This window comes from Pristiophorus japonicus, chromosome 21 (genome assembly GCF_044704955.1).
Source record: "Pristiophorus japonicus isolate sPriJap1 chromosome 21, sPriJap1.hap1, whole genome shotgun sequence".
In the NCBI taxonomy this organism is placed as follows: Eukaryota; Metazoa; Chordata; class Chondrichthyes; family Pristiophoridae; genus Pristiophorus; species Pristiophorus japonicus.
Genome location: NC_091997.1, coordinates 12,270,838 through 12,289,568, shown reverse-complemented (window position 1 = coordinate 12,289,568; position 18,731 = coordinate 12,270,838). Strand labels below are relative to the sequence as shown.

The 18,731-nt window shown below is 46.0% G+C and overlaps 1 protein-coding gene across 4 annotated transcripts in view; it reads right to left on the bottom strand.

The window, feature by feature from the left end:
- LOC139233832 (cyclin-dependent kinase 6-like) overlaps positions 1-15,384 on the bottom strand; it is a 41,042-nt gene extending 25,658 nt beyond the window's left edge. The window contains exons 1-3 of one of the 4 annotated variants that reach the window (XM_070864400.1): positions 15,364-15,384; positions 9,254-9,512; positions 3,584-3,719 (exon numbers count right to left, since the gene is read on the bottom strand). In XM_070864400.1, the coding sequence (XP_070720501.1) occupies positions 3,584-3,719; positions 9,254-9,474 (357 nt within the window). In that variant the 5' untranslated portion in view covers positions 9,475-9,512; positions 15,364-15,384. Of the gene's footprint in view, positions 1-3,583; positions 3,720-9,253; positions 9,513-14,197; positions 14,356-14,908; positions 15,015-15,284 lie in introns of those variants that run through there. The other 3 variants (XM_070864398.1, XM_070864397.1, XM_070864399.1) reach the window with 3 other exon arrangements.
- Positions 15,385-18,731: the final 3,347 nt, after the last annotated feature.

Here is an 18,731-nt window from a genome sequence, read left to right as displayed (position 1 = left end):
AGATCACGGTAAGCTGGGTCTGTGCGGTGAGAACTCGACAAAATTTACTTGCCCTGCTCCATGTGGGGCTGTGAACGTTCTGTCCTAGTTAAATGTTTTTTTATTACAGGTTGACCCTGAGGGGATTTGAGTACAGGGGCAGGGAGGTGTTGCTACAGTTGTACAGGGCCTTGGTGAGGCCACACCTGGAGTATTGTGTACAGTTTTGGTCTCCTAACTTGAGGAACGACGTTCTTGCTATTGAGGGAGTGCAGCGAAGGTTCACCAGACTGACTGACGTATCAAGAAAGACTGGATCAACTGGGCTTGTATTCACTGGAGTTCAGAAGAATGAGAGGGGATCTCATAGAAACATTTTAAATTCTTACGGGTTTAGACAGGTTAGATGCAGGAAGAATGTTCCCAATGTTGGGGAAGTCCAGAACCAGGTGTCACAGTCTAAGGATAAGGGGGTAAGCCATTTAGGACCGAGATGAGGAGAAACTTCTTCACCCAGAGAGTGGTGAACCTGTGGAATTCTCTACCACAGAAAGTTGTTGAGGCCAATTCACTAAATATATTCAAAAAGGAGTTAGATGTAGTCCTTACTACTCGGGGGATCAAGGGTTATGGCGAGAAAGCAGGAATGGGGTACTGAGGTTGCATGTTCAGCCATGAACTCATTGAATGGCGGTGCAGGCTCGAAGGGCCGAATGGCCTATTCCTGCACCTATTTTCTATGTTTCTATGACCCTCCCTTATCCAGCACCCTCGGGATCTGGCCTGTGCCAAATAAGGGATTTTGCCGGATAAAGGGAGGTCAGCCCGAGAAGTGGGGGAGAGTCTTCCCAAGGTCGGGGTGGGGGGTCGGGGGAAGGGGGTTCAAGGTTGGTGCCCCGGGCGGGCCGAGTGTCAGCAGGCCCCAAAGTCGGGGTGGAGGTTGGTCGCGTTCTGCGCATGCGCCTCCAGCCATCAGAATCATGCCGGATGAGGGGTGGTGACGGATAAGGGAGTCCCGGATAAGGGAGGTTCAACCTGTACCGTCCATGTTTCTTATTATTTGACTCATGGAGCCATCTTAGAGACTAGCTTAGAATCTTAACGGTGGCTGCTGCTTTGGGATATCCAGCAGGCCCCTCTGCCCTGGGGCACAGTCAGGGCCTCCAACGTGGCGGAGGTTCAGACTTCAGGTCTTGAGGCTTTGGGAGACAGTCTGGAGGGCGTGATGAGTCACGGCTTTCAGGCCGTTGCTGAGACCTGGAGGTGGCGGTGAGGAGGGGTACGGGGGAATCTCCGACTGCCATCGTTCCAGTAATCAGCGTGCCAGTTGGGGCCGTAGATCAAGACCCCATTGGTAGGTCGTGTGGTCCAAGTGACCGTTGCTGGCACCTCTATGCATGGCCACACCACCCTAGGCACAGTGCCAGCCCCACCATGCCATGTACGCAGCAGAACCCCTGCTGCATTAGCAGACTGCAACAGTGACTACATTTCAAGAGTACTTCATTACTTCATTGCCCGAGAAGCGTTTGGGGACATCCTGGGATTGTGAGAGGCGCTATATTAATGCAATACATCTTTCCTTTTCCTTTTCAGACGGTGATAAGAATGAAGCACAGGCCCACAGCTCATCAGACTGGCATCCCACCGCCATGCCCCAACATTCCTGCCCTTCCACAGCAACTGGGAGAATGCAAAGAGGGGACAGCTGCCCAGAAATCGGGTCAAGGCACAGGGGCCAGGGAAGGTGCCTCGATTAAGCCTGCCTCTACTATCTCCACTTTCTCCTCCTCTGGCATCAAGCAGGGAAAGAGGAGATAATCTACCGTCTCATTGTTGTTTCTGATATTTTAAAAGATGCATGTTTGAAAATGTTAAATGTTTATTGAAGTTTTTGAAAGTTAGCGAAATGTTGCACCAAACAATCAAAATGTTGACATTGTTTGAGCTGATGTTTGCAGCTGTTCAGATGCTTGATCTTGTTTAGTTATATTTTTGCAAATGTTTTTTTCTAATTTCTAAACAGTTTTACATTTAAATTAAACATTATTGTTATCTAAATAGGTTTCTTATGGTGTAATAATGGAAGAGTTTTTGAAACTGTGACAGGCGCTTAATTTGTTGAAACACCTCTTCCATTTGTCATTAACAATTTGCACGCTAACATTTTTGTTACGAAACTTTATTTGAATTTGAAGAGATTAGTGTCGGGGGCTTCTGGTTGGAATCTTGCACGGGGCGAGGCGGGGGCTCATTGGGCGAGAGCCTCCGGAGTTTTGCCACAAGATCCGACAGCCCTGCCCTCTCGAAATGATGCTTCCTGAAGACCGGCCCGGGTCCCATTGCCCCCTGCAAAGCAGGATCTTCTGCCTGTATCTCCGAGGTCCAAACATCCAGTCATGGGGAAGTTGTACAGAACACAGCAGACTATGACAATCCTCGCCTCTTTCTCTGGGAGAATTTTGCAAAACATCCCCCGAGACCTGCCCAAGCACCGGAAGCAGGTCTTCAGATGGTTCTCTCGATGGCCTGTCTGGTGAACACATGGATTTGTACCCCTCCTCCACTGCAATCTGTGGGACGTTAAATGCATTATCGGCCTCCTCACCGACTGTCCATCCTTCCACTGGGCCGCCATCTTTGAGCCTGCATGCGATGAATTGTGTAAGGCATTGTGACATCACTTTGGGCGCAAAACATGGAGGAAACTCCAGTCCCAAGCCTAGACACACTTGTGCTAATATCTCCTTTGGAAAGTGTGTCGCAGGACAAACAAACAAACAATCACACTTTGAATCCACATTCATCTGTAACATGCACATTCAGAAAGATCTGATCTTGTTTTGGTCACCTTTCTTAAGGAAGGATATACTAGCTTTGGAGGGGGTACAGAGACAATTCACTAGGCTGATTCCGGAGATGAGGGGGTTACCTTATGATGATAGATTGAGTAGACTGGGTCTTTACTCGTTGGAGTTCAGAAGGATGAGGGGTGATCTTATAGCAACATTTAAAATAATGAAAGGGGTAGACAAGATAGAGGTAGAGAGTTGTTTCCACTGGTCGGGGAGAGTAGAACTAGGGGGCACAGCCTCAAAATACGGGGGAGCCAATTTAAAACCGAGTTGAGAAGGAATTTTTTCTCCCAGAGGATTGTGAATCTGTGGAATTCTCTGCCCAAGGAAGCAGTTGAGGCTAGCTCATTGAATATATTCAAATCACAGATAGATAGATTTTTAACCAATAAGGGAATTAAGGGTTACGGGGAGCGGGCGGGTAAGTGGAGCTGAGTCCACGGCCAGATCAGCCATGATCTTGTTGAATGGCGGAGCAGGCTCGAGGGGCTAGATGGCCTACTCCTGTTCCTAATTCTTATGTTTTTATGTTCTTGTCCAAATTGGGGTCAGCTAAGCTCAGGAATGAGTTTGAAGATTTCCTCTCCCGGAACAATAATCAACGGTTTCAATCATTTCTCATCGCCTTCCAACATGCAGTTGAGGCTAGCTCATTGAATATATTCAAATCACAGATAGATAGATTTTTAACCAATAAGGGAATTAAGGGACAAGAAAACTGTTCGGAATCGCATTATACCCCGGCCTACCTTTATTTTTTTATGAGGAAGGCCTGGCTCGTGAACTTTGGTTAGAAACACTGATAAGTCTTGCTCAATGAGTTCAAACACGAGCGTCAGCTTCATCATCTGATCAGTGCAAGGTCCGAGCTCCACATTAAATAACCTGAATAATAAGAGGGAAAAACCGTCACACCAGAGATGCTCAATTCGGTCAAATTTTGTTTGATAACGCTCCTGTGAAATGCCTTGGATGTTTTGTGACATTAAAGGCACTTTATAAATTCAAGTTGTTGATTTTAATGATGACACACTAAGTTTTTTTGCGACTCTGCTAGGTTACAGCCAGTGTGGAGAAAACAGTCCATTAAAGTTAGTAAAATGCCTGATTTTGGCAATTGTTGGTCCAATTTTAGGAGTATTGTCAAATCACTTCTGCAGCTCTTGTGGAAGGAGAAATGATCCAGATTTCATGTTTACATAGAATTTACAGCACAGAAACAGGCCATTCGGCCCAAGTAACCAATGCTGGTGTTTATGCTCCACACGAGCCTCCTCCCACCCTAATTCATCTAACCCTATCAGCACATCCTTCTGTTCCTTTCTCCCTCATGTGCATATCTAACATCTGCTTAGATTTGTTTACTGTTGAACAGAGCCCTCAATCACAAAGCCCGCGAGGAGCTGCTACAATCAGTGTTTATGCAAACTGAACTGGAGCTGCCACTGCCAACATTTCAGCAAAGACTCGTTTGCTGACCACACTGACCAAATGAGTGGGGCAGTATCACGCAAGCCTGGTACATCGGCCACATGTGTGCTGACCTAGTTTAACCGATTTCTGTTATTAATGGACCAATGCTGCCAACTCGGCCTTTTGGCTAAGATCATGCGTAACTGACCTGACAGGGGAGTATCCACCATAACCCCAAGGTGGTTCTCCCTGGATCAGGAAGGTATATGCTTGCTTTTTTGGAAATAGGAGGTGGGTGGGGTGGCTTGACCCATCCACCTCCACGGAGGTGTGTGGGGGACCTGACCCATCCACCTCCATGGCACGAACCTGGTATTGCAGTACTTCCAGGAACGGTGCAGTGGCTCTAGGCCTTTTGGCTAAGAGCATTGGCGCAGAGTGATCCTTGAATGAGCCCAAGGTGACCTCTGGCGTTTGTGATTTGACAAAGAATTGGAACGATTGGCTACGAATTTCAAAAAAAAAATGCTGCCAAAGACCATCTAACGGGAGTTATTCTGAATCTTTAATATGCACCCGCGTAAATGTGCGTCAAAACATAGAAACATAGAAAATAGGTGCAGGAGTAGGCCATTCGGCCCTTCGAGCCTGCACCACCATTCAATATGATCATGGCTGATTGTGCAACTTCAGTACCCCATTCCTGATTTCTCTCCATACCCCTTGATCCCTTTCATCGTGAAGGCCACATCTAACTCCCTTTTGAATATATCTAATGAGCTGGCCCCAACAACTTGCTGTGGTAGAGAATTCCACATGCCCACAACTCTCTGAGTGAAGAAGTTTCTCCTCATCTCGGTCCTAAATGGCTTACCCCTTATCCTTAGACTGTGACCCCTGGTTCTGGACTTCCCCAACATCGGGAACATTCTTCCTGCATCTAACCTGACCAAAACCTCTGACATAGGATTTTTATTCATAAATTGCAGATTACTGGCTATAGATGCAGATTAGTTCAAGTTTAGGAAGAAATAATGTGCTCCATCTTTTTGTCTTGTGGAGCTCTGCCCATTAGAGAGCAAGATGATTCTAACTATCTTTCATGCAAATGGAGTCAATTTAAGTCAACAAATGTCAAGTGAGTCAATGTCTCTCCCCTACAGATAATGAAACATGCAGTTCTTTTAATACATGTGGCTTGTGAGTCTTCACAAATTATTTTCATGATAATCATAGAATAGTACAGCACAGGAGGCCATTCGGCCCATCCAGTCTGCGCCAGCTCTTTTCAAGAGCAATCCAGTTAGTCCCACTCCCCCGCTATTTCCCCAAACCCCTGCCATTTTTTCTCTTTCAAGCATTTATCCAATTCCTTTTTGAAGGCCACTACTGAATCTGTATCCACCACCCTATCAGGCAGTATACTCCAAATCCTAACAACTCGTGGCGTAAAAAGGTTTTCCCTCATGTCACCTCTGGTTCTTTGGCCAATTACCTTAAATCTGTGCCCTCTGGTTATCGACCCTTCAGCCATTGGATAAAGTTTATCTTTATTTACTCCATCTAAACCCTTCATGATAAATGGAATACACTGTAGTGTGATGGTGCTCTGTATACAATGAACTGCAATGAAATGATTTATTAAACATTACTCTGATAATGTTATTCCTTGGACTAATGAAATATGATAGGACCTTAACCTACAGGCCAGCTAGCAATACTCCATGGGACAGCTCAAGTCCGAGCTCATCACTAGACTTCATCGGATAACTCTCAATCTACTTGGAAGTAGCCAGGGGAGAACAGCCATTATGAGTCCACAGTGATGAGAGAAGAATCATTGTACGGTGGTATGGTAGTACAGGTGTGTAACCACAGTTTCCCACAGAAAGCCTAAAGTTGGCTGTTCCATCGGGAGGACAGCAAAATGGGGGAGTTGCTACACAACTTCTAGCGATGCATTGACGATAAACAGTGGATTAGAGCAGGAAGGGGGTCTATTTCCCCTTACTTGGCTGGGACATGGTCTGAGAGATTAAGGGAGAGAAAAGACTAGAGGTTTAAACATTTTAGAGTGATGATTTTCAGCAGCACTAAAGGCTTGTCCCTGCTCCAAACAGGTTCCCAACCCGTGAGGCATGAACATCTCTTGATTTTAAAATATCCAAATAGCAAACTGGGTTTGCAAATCAGAAATATTCCCACATTTACTCCTAAATAATATTATTAAAGTGATATGCAAATCAGAACAATACTGCTGGGATCTTTGTTTCTTTGAAAACTGTTGTGGTTTATTCTTTCACACAGCTACTTGACAGATCAGCAGCATTACATAGAAACATAGAAAATAGGTGCAGGAGTAGGCCATTCGGCCCTTCGAGCCTGCACCACCATTCACTAAGATCATGGCTGATCATTCCTTCAGTACCCCTTTCCTGCTTTCTCTCCATACCCCTTGATCCCTTTAGCCATAAGGGCCATATCTAACTCCCTCTTGAATATATCCAATGAACTGGCATCAACAACTCTCTGCGGTAGGGAATTCCACAGGTTAACGACTCTCTGAGTGAAGAAGTTTCTCCTCATCTCAGTCCTAAACGGCCTGCTCCTTATGCTAAGACCGTGTCCCCTGGTTCTGGACTTCCCCAACATCGGGAACATTCTTCCCGCATCTAGCCTGTCCAGTCCAGTCAGAAGCTTATTTGTTTCTACGAGATCCCCTCTCATCCTTCTAAACTCCAGTGTATAAAGGCCCAGTTGATCCAGTCTCTCCTCATATGTCAGTCCAGCTATCCCTGGAATCAGTCTGGTGTACCTTCGCTGCACTCCCTCAATAGCAAGAACGTCCTTCCTCAGATTAGGAGACCAAAATTGAACACAATATTCCAGATGGGGCCTCACCAAGGCCCTGTGCAACTGCAGCAAGACTTCCCTGCTCCTATACTCAAATCCCCTTGCTATGAAGGCCAACATACCATTTGCCTTCTTCACCGCCTGCTGTAGCTGCAACCCAACTTTCAATGACTGATGAACCATGACTCCCAGGTCTCGTTGCACCTCCCCTTTTCCTAATCTGCCGCCATTCAGATAATATTCTGCCTTCGTGTTTTTGCCCCCAAAGTGGATAACCTCACATTTATTCACATTATACTGCATCTGCCATGTAGTTGCCCACTCGCCTAACCTGTCCAAGTCACCCTGCAGCCTCTTAACGTCCTCCTCACTGCTCACACCGCCACCCAGTTTAGTGTCATCTGCAAACTTGGAGATATTACACTCAATTCCATCATCTAAATCATTAATATATATTGTAAAGAGCTGGGGTCCCAGCACTGAGCCCTGCGGCACTCCACTAGTCACTGCCTGCCATTCTGAAAAGGACCAGTTTATCCCGACTCTCTGCTTCCTGTCTGCCAACCAGTTCTCTATCCACGTCAGTACATTACCCCCAATACCATGTGCTTTGATTTTGCACACCAATCTCCTGTGTGGGACCTTGTCAAAAGCCTTTTGAAAGTCCAAATACACCACATCCACTGGTTCTCCCTTGTCCACTCTACTAGTTACATCCTCAAAAAATTCCAGAAGATTTGTCAAGCATGATTTCCCTTTCATAAATCCATGCTGACTTGGACCAATCCTATCAATGCTCTCCAAATGCGCTGCTATTTCATCCTTAATGATTGATTCCAACATTTTCCTCACCACCGATGTCAGGCTAACCGGTCTATAATTACCCGTTTTCTCTCTCCCTCCTTTTTTAAAAAGTGGCGTTACATTAGCAACCCTCCAGTCCATAGGAACTGATCCAGAGTCAATAGACTGTTGGAAAATTATCACCAATGCATCCACTATTTCTAGGGCCACTTCCTTAAGTACTCTGGTATGTAGACTATCAGGCCCTGGGGATTTATCGGCCTTCAATCCCGTCAATTTCCCTAACACAATTTCCCGCCTAATAAGGATATCCTCCGGTTTCCCTTTCTCACTGGACCCTCGGTCCCCTAGTACATCCGGAAGGTTATTTGTGTCTTCCTTTGTGAAAACAGAACCAAAGTACGTGTTCAATTGGTCTGCCATTTCTTGGTTCCCCATTATAAATTCACCCGAATCCGACTGCAAGGGACTTAACCGACTAGAAGTGCTGTAACCTGCAGGGCCATGGACCAAGAGCTGAAAAGAGGGATTAGGCTGGATAGCTCTTTGTCGGCTGGCACAGACACAACAAGCCAAATGGCCTCCTTCTGTGCCATACAATCCAATGATTTGCAGAAAGCACGCCAATGTGTCAAAGGGTCTCTTCCTCCTCACTCAAAAATGACTCCTGACCAGTTGATGAAGGTTCACTGTTGACTATAAGCCACACCTGAAATATTGTGTTCAGTTTTGGTCTCCTAATCGGAGGAAGGACGTTCTTGCTATTGAGGGAGTGCAGCGAAGGTTCACCAGACTGATTCCTGGGATGGCAGGACTGACATATGAGGAGAGACTGGATCGACTAGGTCTGTATTCACTGGAGTTTAGAAGGATGAGAGGGGATCTCATAGAAACGTATAAGATTCTGACGGGACTGGACAAGTTAGATGTGGGAAGAATGCTCCTGATGTTGGGGAAGTCCAGAACCAGGGGGCACAGTCTAAGGATAAGGAGTAGGCCATTTAGGACTGAGATGAGGAGAAACTTCTTCACTCAGAGAGTTGTTAACCTGTGGAATTCCCTGCCGCAGAGAGTTGTTGATGCCAGTTCGTTGGATATATTCAAGAGGGAGTTAGATATGGTCCTTACGGCTAAAGGGATCAAGGGTATGGAGAGAAAGCAGGAAAGGTGTACTGAGGTGAATGATCAGCCATGATCTTATTGAACGGTGGTACAGGCTCAAAGGGCCGAATGGCTTACTCCTTTCTATGTTATTGATCAAAAAGGATGAGTGAGTGTAAACATGTGTTGGGGAGGGGGATAAAACAGGAAAGACAATCTGTAAGGTCGCAATACATCAGTAAGCTCACCTGATGACATTTGGGTGGTCAAAGGCTTCCAGCTGTTTTAACCAGGCCACTTCCCGAATGATGATGAAAGGGATGCCTTCCTGTGTTCTTGGAATCTCAATTCTTTTCAGTGCTACAAACTTCCCATTGTTTTCCAGGTCTCGTGCTTTGTACACCTTTCCATAAGCTCCCTCTCCAATCTCAGCCAGAAGTTCATATCGCACAGAATGACCGTTTTCCATTTTAAACGGTAATCAGTTCAAAGCCTGAACAGTACCTCCTGCAGTGAATACATCTCATTATCAGCAATATCCGACAAACATCTTTCTCATCAATCTTTCAAATTGTTTTTGAATAACATTGAAATGTTTAATGCAATCAGATTGTCTAGGATTAATATTTTATACAAATACTATCTCAAGGTATTGTTTGTCTGCTGTAGCTGTGTATTATATAAGCAATTACCAATCGCAGCATAGCAGCAAGGGAGGAAAATATATTTCCCAGAAAAATAAGGAATGTCATGAAATAAGATAGGAGTCAGTCTACATGCAATTTTTGGTAGCGTAAAGGCAGAACCTGTATAAGTATATAGGATCAACTGAACTAGACTTTCAAGGACTGGAGACAGTCGACACTATTGGGATCCTTGAAATTAATTTTCCATTCTTCCCAAAAGTGAGCAATATTTTAACATTTTTGGGGTGAGAAGTCTGTCTTTGGGAGAGGATTTTTCTTCACTTTTCCATTCCACTGTCAGTATCAAGCTCTCCCAGGTCTGAGGCAGTCAGGTGCAAAGCCAAGATGTCCCTTACCTTGCCCAACTAGGTCTCGTCAATTCAATCCCAAATGCTCAGCATGATTAGCACAAGAGCATGTTCCAAGCACTGTAAACAACTGATTGGGAATTTGCCCATTCGGGGTAGGAAGTAGCCTCCTCCAAATACTGCACAGGTCAAAAAGAGACACAGAGGGAGAATGCCTGCGTAACTGCACGACAGGAGCAGCAGACTGAGAGTCTATCACCGCCCCAAGAGGCTCCATCTGACACACAGCAGCCATGTATTCCTGGGTTAAACAATGGGGGCACAGTGGAGTTCCTTAAAATGGAGGGCACCATGACAGCTGCCAGACAAGTGAATATTCGCTCGCATGATGCCATGCCGCTGGTTACAAACAAGCTGAACATTGAGGCAGTTGATGTATGGTCACGTGGAGGGAATTCAGTCATGTGGTAAACTTGCACTCCTCTATGATGTGGACACTGGCTGTACATGGGCAAGGTGCTGAAACTGCTTGCACTAGAGAACAAACTGCGGCTGGCGTGATGCATCCTTGCATAATTATGTGGCTTGTGTTACTGATGTACGCAGTGACGATAACCGCATCAACCAGTGGCAGAGTGGCGCACACACTGGGGGTCTAATTGTAGCATATGGCATAATCCTTGATAAAGCGAAGCCTCTGCAGGCATTGCCCTGCAGTCAAATGCAGCGAGAATGTCTCTGCTTGTACTCACTAGTTAGGGATATTGGTGGGTGGGCGTCATGTGCCTGCGGTACAACCGCGCCTCCCTCCAGTGCTCATTTTCTCAATGCTGGAGGAGAGGGAGTGTTAAATTGCAGCCCCTAAGCAAACGGTAGAGAGGCAGAGTGCAAGGTAGGCAGAAATAGCAAAAAACAAAAATAACAAAGCCTTGCATTTATATAGTGCCTTTCTCGAGCACCAGACGTCTCAAAGCGCTTTACAGCCAATGACCAATGAAGTACTTTTGGAGTGTAGTCACTGTTGTAATGTGGGAAACGTGGCAGCCACTTTGCACACAGCAAGCTCCCACAAACAGCAATGTGACAATGACCAGACAATCTGTTTTTGTTATGTTGATTGAGGAATAATTATTGGCCGGGACACCGGGAATAACTTCCCTGCTCTTCTTCGAAATAGTGCCACAGGATCTTTACGTCCACCTTCGAGGGCAGACGGGGCCTCGGTTTAATGTCTCATGCGAAAGACGGCACCTCCGACAGTGTGGCACTCCGTCGGCACTGCACTGGACTGTCAGCCTAGAGTTATGTGCTCAAGTCCCAGTAACAACAGAAACTGAATAAGCGTGTCTGTTCAAACTTGTCAGGACTCAAGGTACTATCTGACAAATCAGGGTGCCAGTTTTACACTGATGTCAGTAACACTCAGTCTAAATGAGGCAGTAAAGAAAAATCAGGCAGGCTGAAGTGGGCAGGGATCAGGTAATAGATTTCCACTCTGTCATTCAATTACCATCCCAAAACTGCGCACATTTAACTGGAGATCTATGCTTGGAATTTAAATCCAGGTCTCAGAAGTGAAATGAATTTGTCTACTTCATTCTGAAACCTCAAAGTAACAGTTTGTCAAACAAGAGTTTGACAAACTGTTGTGAGCAGGTCATCTGTGCAACTGACAACACAATAATTTAGAACCCAATTTCTTTTTACTGTGTAAAAATTGCAGAACCTTGTCATGCAGCTAACAGGTATCCATGGAGGAGATGATGAATTGGGATGATCGAGGAAATAGTGTATCTGTGACTTACTTCACACATCTATGTACTGCTAATATCCACTATGTCCCCGATGCCACCTTCAAGCATTCTTGATGCCACAGGTTGAGTTTAACAGCCAATAGTGCCATGCCTGCGGGCAGAGGAAATGTTACAAGGACATCCTCAAAGCCTCCCTGATAAAGTGCAACATTCCCACTGACATCTGGGAGCCCCTGGCCAAAGACTGCCCCAAGTGGAGGAAGTGCATCCGGGAGAGTGCGGAGCACCTCGAGTCTCATCGCCGAGAGCGTGCAGAGATCAAGCGCGGGCAGCGGAAAGAGCGTGCAGAAAACCAGTCCCACCCACCCATTCCCTCAACGACTGCCTGCCCCACCTGTGACAGAGACTGTGCTTCTCGTGTGTTTAGTCACCAAAGGACTCATTTTTAGAATGGAAGCAAGTCAAACTTGATTCCGAGGGACTTCCTATAATGATGATGATGCCTGTGAATTTGGCAGCAGGACTACTTGCATTATGTCATAAACTCCTGCTGGATTAAAGTCTCCACAGACACAGGTCCTTGGACAAGTGGAAGAATGCGCATATCTCTTTGTATTGTCTAGTGCCTGGGTACTGGTGGGTGAGTGCTAATTGGCTCAGGCACAGACAGCCAAACCTCCCTTTGTTAGTCCTCGTCTTTTCCGAAAAGCAAAAGATTGACAGGAATTCCCAGTGTGGAGGCTCACTGTGGTATGATGGCAGCTGTAGAAAGTGTGCACCACAGCAATGGCCACAAGGGCTCTTCAAACAGCTCAAAGACAACAGGAAAAAAAGATTTTGCAATGGCCTGGCAATGTTACAATTTCAGACCAATGTCTTGGAGCTGATGTCCATATGGAACTCAGTGCCTTGCAACCCGGAGTGCCCTGTACCAATTTAATCCTGATAAAAAATGAAAATGTAGGCAATATGGGTGCAAATCCTGCATAATGGATCTCACCCAATTTCCGAACCGGGAACGCCCACTTTATGCCCAAACAACGGAAATTCTCACTCAGACATCTAGGTTATTCAACTGCTGAAGGGGATTCAAAGAAAAGCCACAATACCGATTCCTGGATCTTCGATATCAATCCTGCCAAACTGTGGCAGGGTGAAATTTGAGCCACACCTGTGGCTCCCAACACTGTCCCAGGTAGATAGACCTGGGTCAGCGAACTTTAACAGTGCTGGGATTGCCAGCAGAGCCATGGATTGTGTGGAAAATTGACTTGGTGAATGCGACAGCGTAGTGTGACTGTCTGCCTTCAGGGCGGCTGAAGAACTTGCTCAAACGTAAAAACAATTTTGATGTTGCTCATTGCAATCGATGGCAGGGGGCAGCAGGCCATTTCAAACCCCCCTCCGCAAACACGGGTGTTGAAACGCGATGGTGTTCCTCGTGTCCACTGTTCCTGAGGTGTGTCCACTGCTTCAATCAGCAGCTGATGAAAATCCTGGAAGGGGTGGAGAACGTCGCCTCAGCTATTCCCTCTTCCTGGTCCACCCCGAGTATAGGTGGGAAAGAGGAGGACGATCTAATTCCTGAAGGAAACAAGGGCTTTTCAGCCTGGAAAGGAGGTGAACTTAAGAGTAAATTGTGTAGGAAAGGTAAATCCTACATTAGGTTTTATCGGGTACAGTAGCACAGAGGCCTGGACTAATGATCTGGAGATGTGAGTTCAAATCTCACCATGGCAGCTGGGGAATTTAAATTCAGTTAATAAATAAATCTGGAATAAAAAGCTAGCATCAGTATTGGTGACCATGAAACCACTGGTTCATTAATGTCCTTTAGAGAAGGAAATCTGCCGTCCTTACCCGGTCTGGCCTATATGTGACTCCAGACCCACAGCAATGTGGTTGACTCTCAAATGGCCGAACAAACCATTCAGTTGTACAAGATGGCTCACCCCACCACCCTTCTCGAGGGCAATTAGGGATGGGCAATAAATGCCAGCGACGCCCACATCCCATGAACAAATTTTAAAAAGGCAAATTTAAGGCCTTCAGCACATTGGGCAGGCTTCTGGATAAACTTAGGCTGAGGCTAAACGCCGGGACGTTAATATAACAGCTGCATGCCATGACGAAGGTGGAGGATCACGAAGATCTTTCTCGGTGGCCTCCTCATCTCCCTATCTTGTGATTTTGTGAATGGCCTGTGTCCATTTCTTACACCTACTATGCAATCTGCATTGCAGCCTTCGTTATTAAAAATCCATCATTCGAAGATGCAACAGAAATGATAGATGTTCGAAAATGTATCTCCACTTTTATTTTTGCAAAATGTCTTCTGCAAAGGTGTAGTTTAATTCCGAATTCATTGCCAAAAAAAGATCTGTCCTCTGCAAACGTAAACATCAGCACACAATGCACGAAGGGAAACGCTTTGTTTTCGTTACCTTTATTGAACGAAATGTTCCAGTCGCAGGGCGATTTGCAAACGATGAAAATACAGATTTTACTAATTTTAATGCACGACCTTGAGTTTGCAAAATGCAATTAAGAAAACGAGACGCGAGTTCATTCAAAGCGCAGTCACCAGGAAAACATTATTTAGAAGTGTGTTTACAATCTTCCAGCTCCTGCCCCACGTCAGTGCTGCAAAATCCGCAAAGATCAGCGTCCAAAAATAATTGTTTGCATCCGATTTCTGCAAACTTTCCAAATTGTTATTAATTTCTACATTTTGCAATCATTTCAATATTCCTTTAAAAAGTCTGCACCATGACATTGGAATGGGTTCACTCCAGTGCTTGAGTTACGGTCTGCGCCCAATATATAAGGATTGATTGCTTTCTAAACTATGCATTTCTATCATTTTTGCATTAACGACGAATAAATCATAAATCACACATTGAGATTGTAAAAATTCTGCACCATTAAATGCGAAAGGACTGTCTAGAGCCAAAACCTTTCAGCAGCTTAACGGCAATGTAGCCGGTTTGCAAAAAAAAAACATTATAAATAATATAAATATTATAATTTAACGAGATTTTAATGCAGCACCTCGAATTTGCAAAATGCAATTTTAAAACTACCGAAAGGTGAATTCAAAATCAACGTGCAATCAGCGGGAAACCCTATTAAGAATATTAGTGACTAAAACCAACCCAGAAGATGTCTTTGAAGATTCACCGAATCTTTGTTACTTTACCAGCGATGCAACTCGACTTCAATGTACACAGCACAAGTTCATCCCAGTCCTCGCCGACTCCGCCCTCCCACTGCATGTTTAATTTCCCTCAACCTTGCTGAAATTAAAGTGCATATTAAGAAAAAGCGAATCATGCATGAAACAATCACTGCAAAGTACTTTATTGCAAGTAAAGCGTTTTGGGACTTTTCTGGAGTCCTGCTGAAGCAACAGAATAAGTGTGCTTAAATATATGACTTTAGGTTGAATCACATTGCCCGCCTCCCGTATGAAATTCAGCAACTTCCTTAAAAAAATGGAATGATGAGGAACAACTTGCCCAGTACTCTTACCGAAACTCATTTTAGAAACTTGAGCAGTTGTGACCAGAATAGTCCAGCAGAAACCTCACAAATGCAAGATATATCTGACCCTGTCAACCAGTGGCACTCTGACCTCTGAGTCAGAAGGTTCAAGTCCCACTCCAGGGGCTCAATTTTCCCCAAGCCCGTTTTCTGGCGTGTTATATATGTGGACTTGTATTTACTCTGTACAGCCACCAGAGGGCTCATCCCCTGGAGTCCCAAGGGATCCCATAATCCCTTGGGAGCACAGGTATTTAAGGAGGCCTCACAGGTTGGAGAGGCACTCTGGAGACCTGCAATAAAAGACTATGGTCACACTTTACTTTGAGCTCAGAGTGTTCAGTCTGACTCTTTCTCCATACATAACAACTGGCGACGAGAAACAGAGAGTGAACCCAAAGATGCAGAGAACAGTGGGCATCCTGGAGAAATTTTCAGAGGGAGATGATTGGGAAACCTTTGTGGAGCGACTCGACCAATACTTCGTGGCTAACGAGCTAGAAAGGAAGAGAACGCTGCCAAACGAAGGGTGATCCTCCTCACCGTCTATAGGGCACCAACGTATGGCCTCATGAAGAATCTGCTCACTCCAGCGAAGCCCACGGAGAAATCGTACGATGATTTGTGCACACTGATTGGAGAGCATTTGAACCCGAAAGAAAGCATTCTGATGGCGAGGTACCAGTTCTACACCTACAAAAGGTCTGAAGGCCAGGAAGTGGCGAGTTATGTCGCCGAGTTAAGATGCTCTCAGTAGGCTGCCATTACCCACCACGGGGGTGGAAATGGCGCAGCCCGCAGATTTAGACATGATTATGGAAGCATTTGAGAGTGAGCAATCACCCGTCATTGCCCGGCAGATCAAAACCCCTGGACGAGCCAGGACCCCTTATTAGCCCTAGTCAAAAGCTGTGTGCTTCACAGGAGCTGGTCCAGTGTCCCAGTGGAAATGCAGGAAGAAATAAAGCCATTCCAGCAGCGCAAAGATGAAATGTCTATACAGGCAGACTGCCTTCTGTGGAGTAATCGAGTAGTGGTTCCCAAGAAGGGCAGAGACACCTTCATCAATGACCTCCACAGTACCCAGGCATTGTAATGATGAAAGCGATAGCCAGATTCCACGTGTGGTGGCCCGGTATCGTTGTGGACTTTGAGTCCTGCGTTCACAGATGCAATATATATTCGCAGTTAAGCAATATACCCAGGGAGGCGCCGCTAAGTTTATGGTCTTGGCCCTCCAAACCGTGGTCTAGGGTACACATCGACTATGCAGGCCCATTCTTGGGTAAAATGTTCCTTATGGTTGTAGATGCGTACTCCAAGTGGATGGAATGTGAGATAATGTCGACTAGCACATCCGCTGCCACGACTGAAAGCCTGCGGGCCATGTTTGCCACACGCGGCCTACCCAATGTCCTGGTGAGCGACAACGGGCCATGTTTTACCAGTGCTGAATTCAAAGAATTCATGACCTGTAATGGGATCAAACATGTCACATCTGCCCCGTTTAAACCAGCGTCCAATGGTCAGGCAGAGAGAGCAGTGCAAACCATCAAGCAAGGCTTGAAGAGGGTAACTGAAGGCTCACTGCAGACTCGCCTATCCCGAGTCCTGCTTAGCTACCGCACGAGACCCCACTCGCTCACTGGGATCCCACCTGCTGAAGTGCTCATGAAACGAGCACTTAAGACAAGGCTCTCGTTAGTTCACTCTGATCTACATGAACAGGTAGAGAGCAGGCAGCTTCAACAAAGTGCATACCATGATAGCGCAAATGTGTCATGCGAGATTGAAGTCAATGATCCTGTATTTGTATTAAATTATGGGCAAGGTCCCAAGTGGCTTCCCGGCACTGTTGTGGCCAAAGAGGGGAGCAGGGTGTTTCGGGTCAAACTTTCAAATGGACTCATTCACCGGAAACACTTGGACCAAATCAAACTCAGATTCTGAGCTACCCTGAGCAACCCACCTTGGACCCCATCTTTTTTGATCCCCCAACATACACACCAGTGGCAACTGGCACCACGGTTGACCACGAAGCAGAACCCATCATCCACAGCAGCCCAGCATGACCCAACACACCAGGCAGCCCAGCAAGGCCAGCTGCACAGCAGCCCAGCGAGGGCCCAACAAATGATCCAACAATACCAGCTTTCACACTGAGACAATCAACCAGGGCAAGGGCCCCAGATCGATTCACATTGTAAATAGTTACACTATTGACTTTGGGGTGGGGGGTGTGGGGGAATGTTGTTTTATATATATATATAAACTTGTATTTACTCTGTACAGCCACCAGAGGGCTCATCCCCTGGAGTCCCAAGGGTTCCCATAATCCCATGGGAGCACAGGTATTTAAGGAAGCCTCACAGGTAGGAGAGGCACTCTGGAGACCTGCAATAAAAGACTACGGTCACACTTTACTTTGAGCTCACAGTGTTCAATCTGACTCTTTCTCCATACATAACATGGCGCATTGCCAGAGTTACACCCATTTTTCTCGGCCAAAAATAACATGCCAATGTTTCCCCCATGTATAATTCGAATTTGGCGCCATGCAGTGTGTCCAGTCGCCTCGCGGGGTGGAGCCTGCTGTTTGCGCCAAAAAACGAATCCGCACCTTCTGTGAATGCGCGGGAAGAAAAAAAGTGACGTTTTTGACGTCGTTCCAATGGACGCACATGCTCAGTACAGCTTGGATTTGGCAATCGGCCATTTTTAAAGAGCCAGTTGTGTGAGAGAGAAGGGGTGCTGTGAGATCGTTGGGAAAATCGCAGCTGGAGCAATACAAGATGCAACACAGTGCAAGGACCAAGAATTTCTTACAGGAAAAAGTAGAGGCACTAGTTACTGTGATTGAGAACAGATGGCAGGAGCTGGACACCAGCAGAGGTCACACAAAAGTTCCATCCAAAGAAATGAAGAAACGCTGGAACCAAGTTGCAGAAGATTACTGTGCAGTGGTGACCACCATGAGATGTGGAGGCCAGTGCAAAAAGAACTGGCAGGACCTTGGTCATGTAGTTAGTGTAAGTAATATTTTCATTTATTCAATGGAATTGCAATTGTAAATGTGACCATCTGTATGTCCCACCTAGCAGAAAGCCACCCTCTCTAAAAAGTTGCATTTTCATCTTTGCAGAGGAAGGTGGCACATAATAAAAGGGAAAGAACTCGAACAGGAGGAGGCCTGGCAAATCTGCACCCACTGACACCCTTCGAAGAGAGGGTCGCTGCTTGAATGGGTCCTGCCTGGAAAAAAGCAATCAGTATTGCACAAGCTGGGCTCACACTCGAGGGAGAGGACAAATCCTGCAAATTCATCGTGGTCCTTCAGATCAGCCTGCTGCCTGGCCTGCGATGTGTGAGCCTCCTCATGCCACCCACCCTGCCCCCTCCTCGGCTGCTAACCATTTGACAGTTCTGTTATCTTTT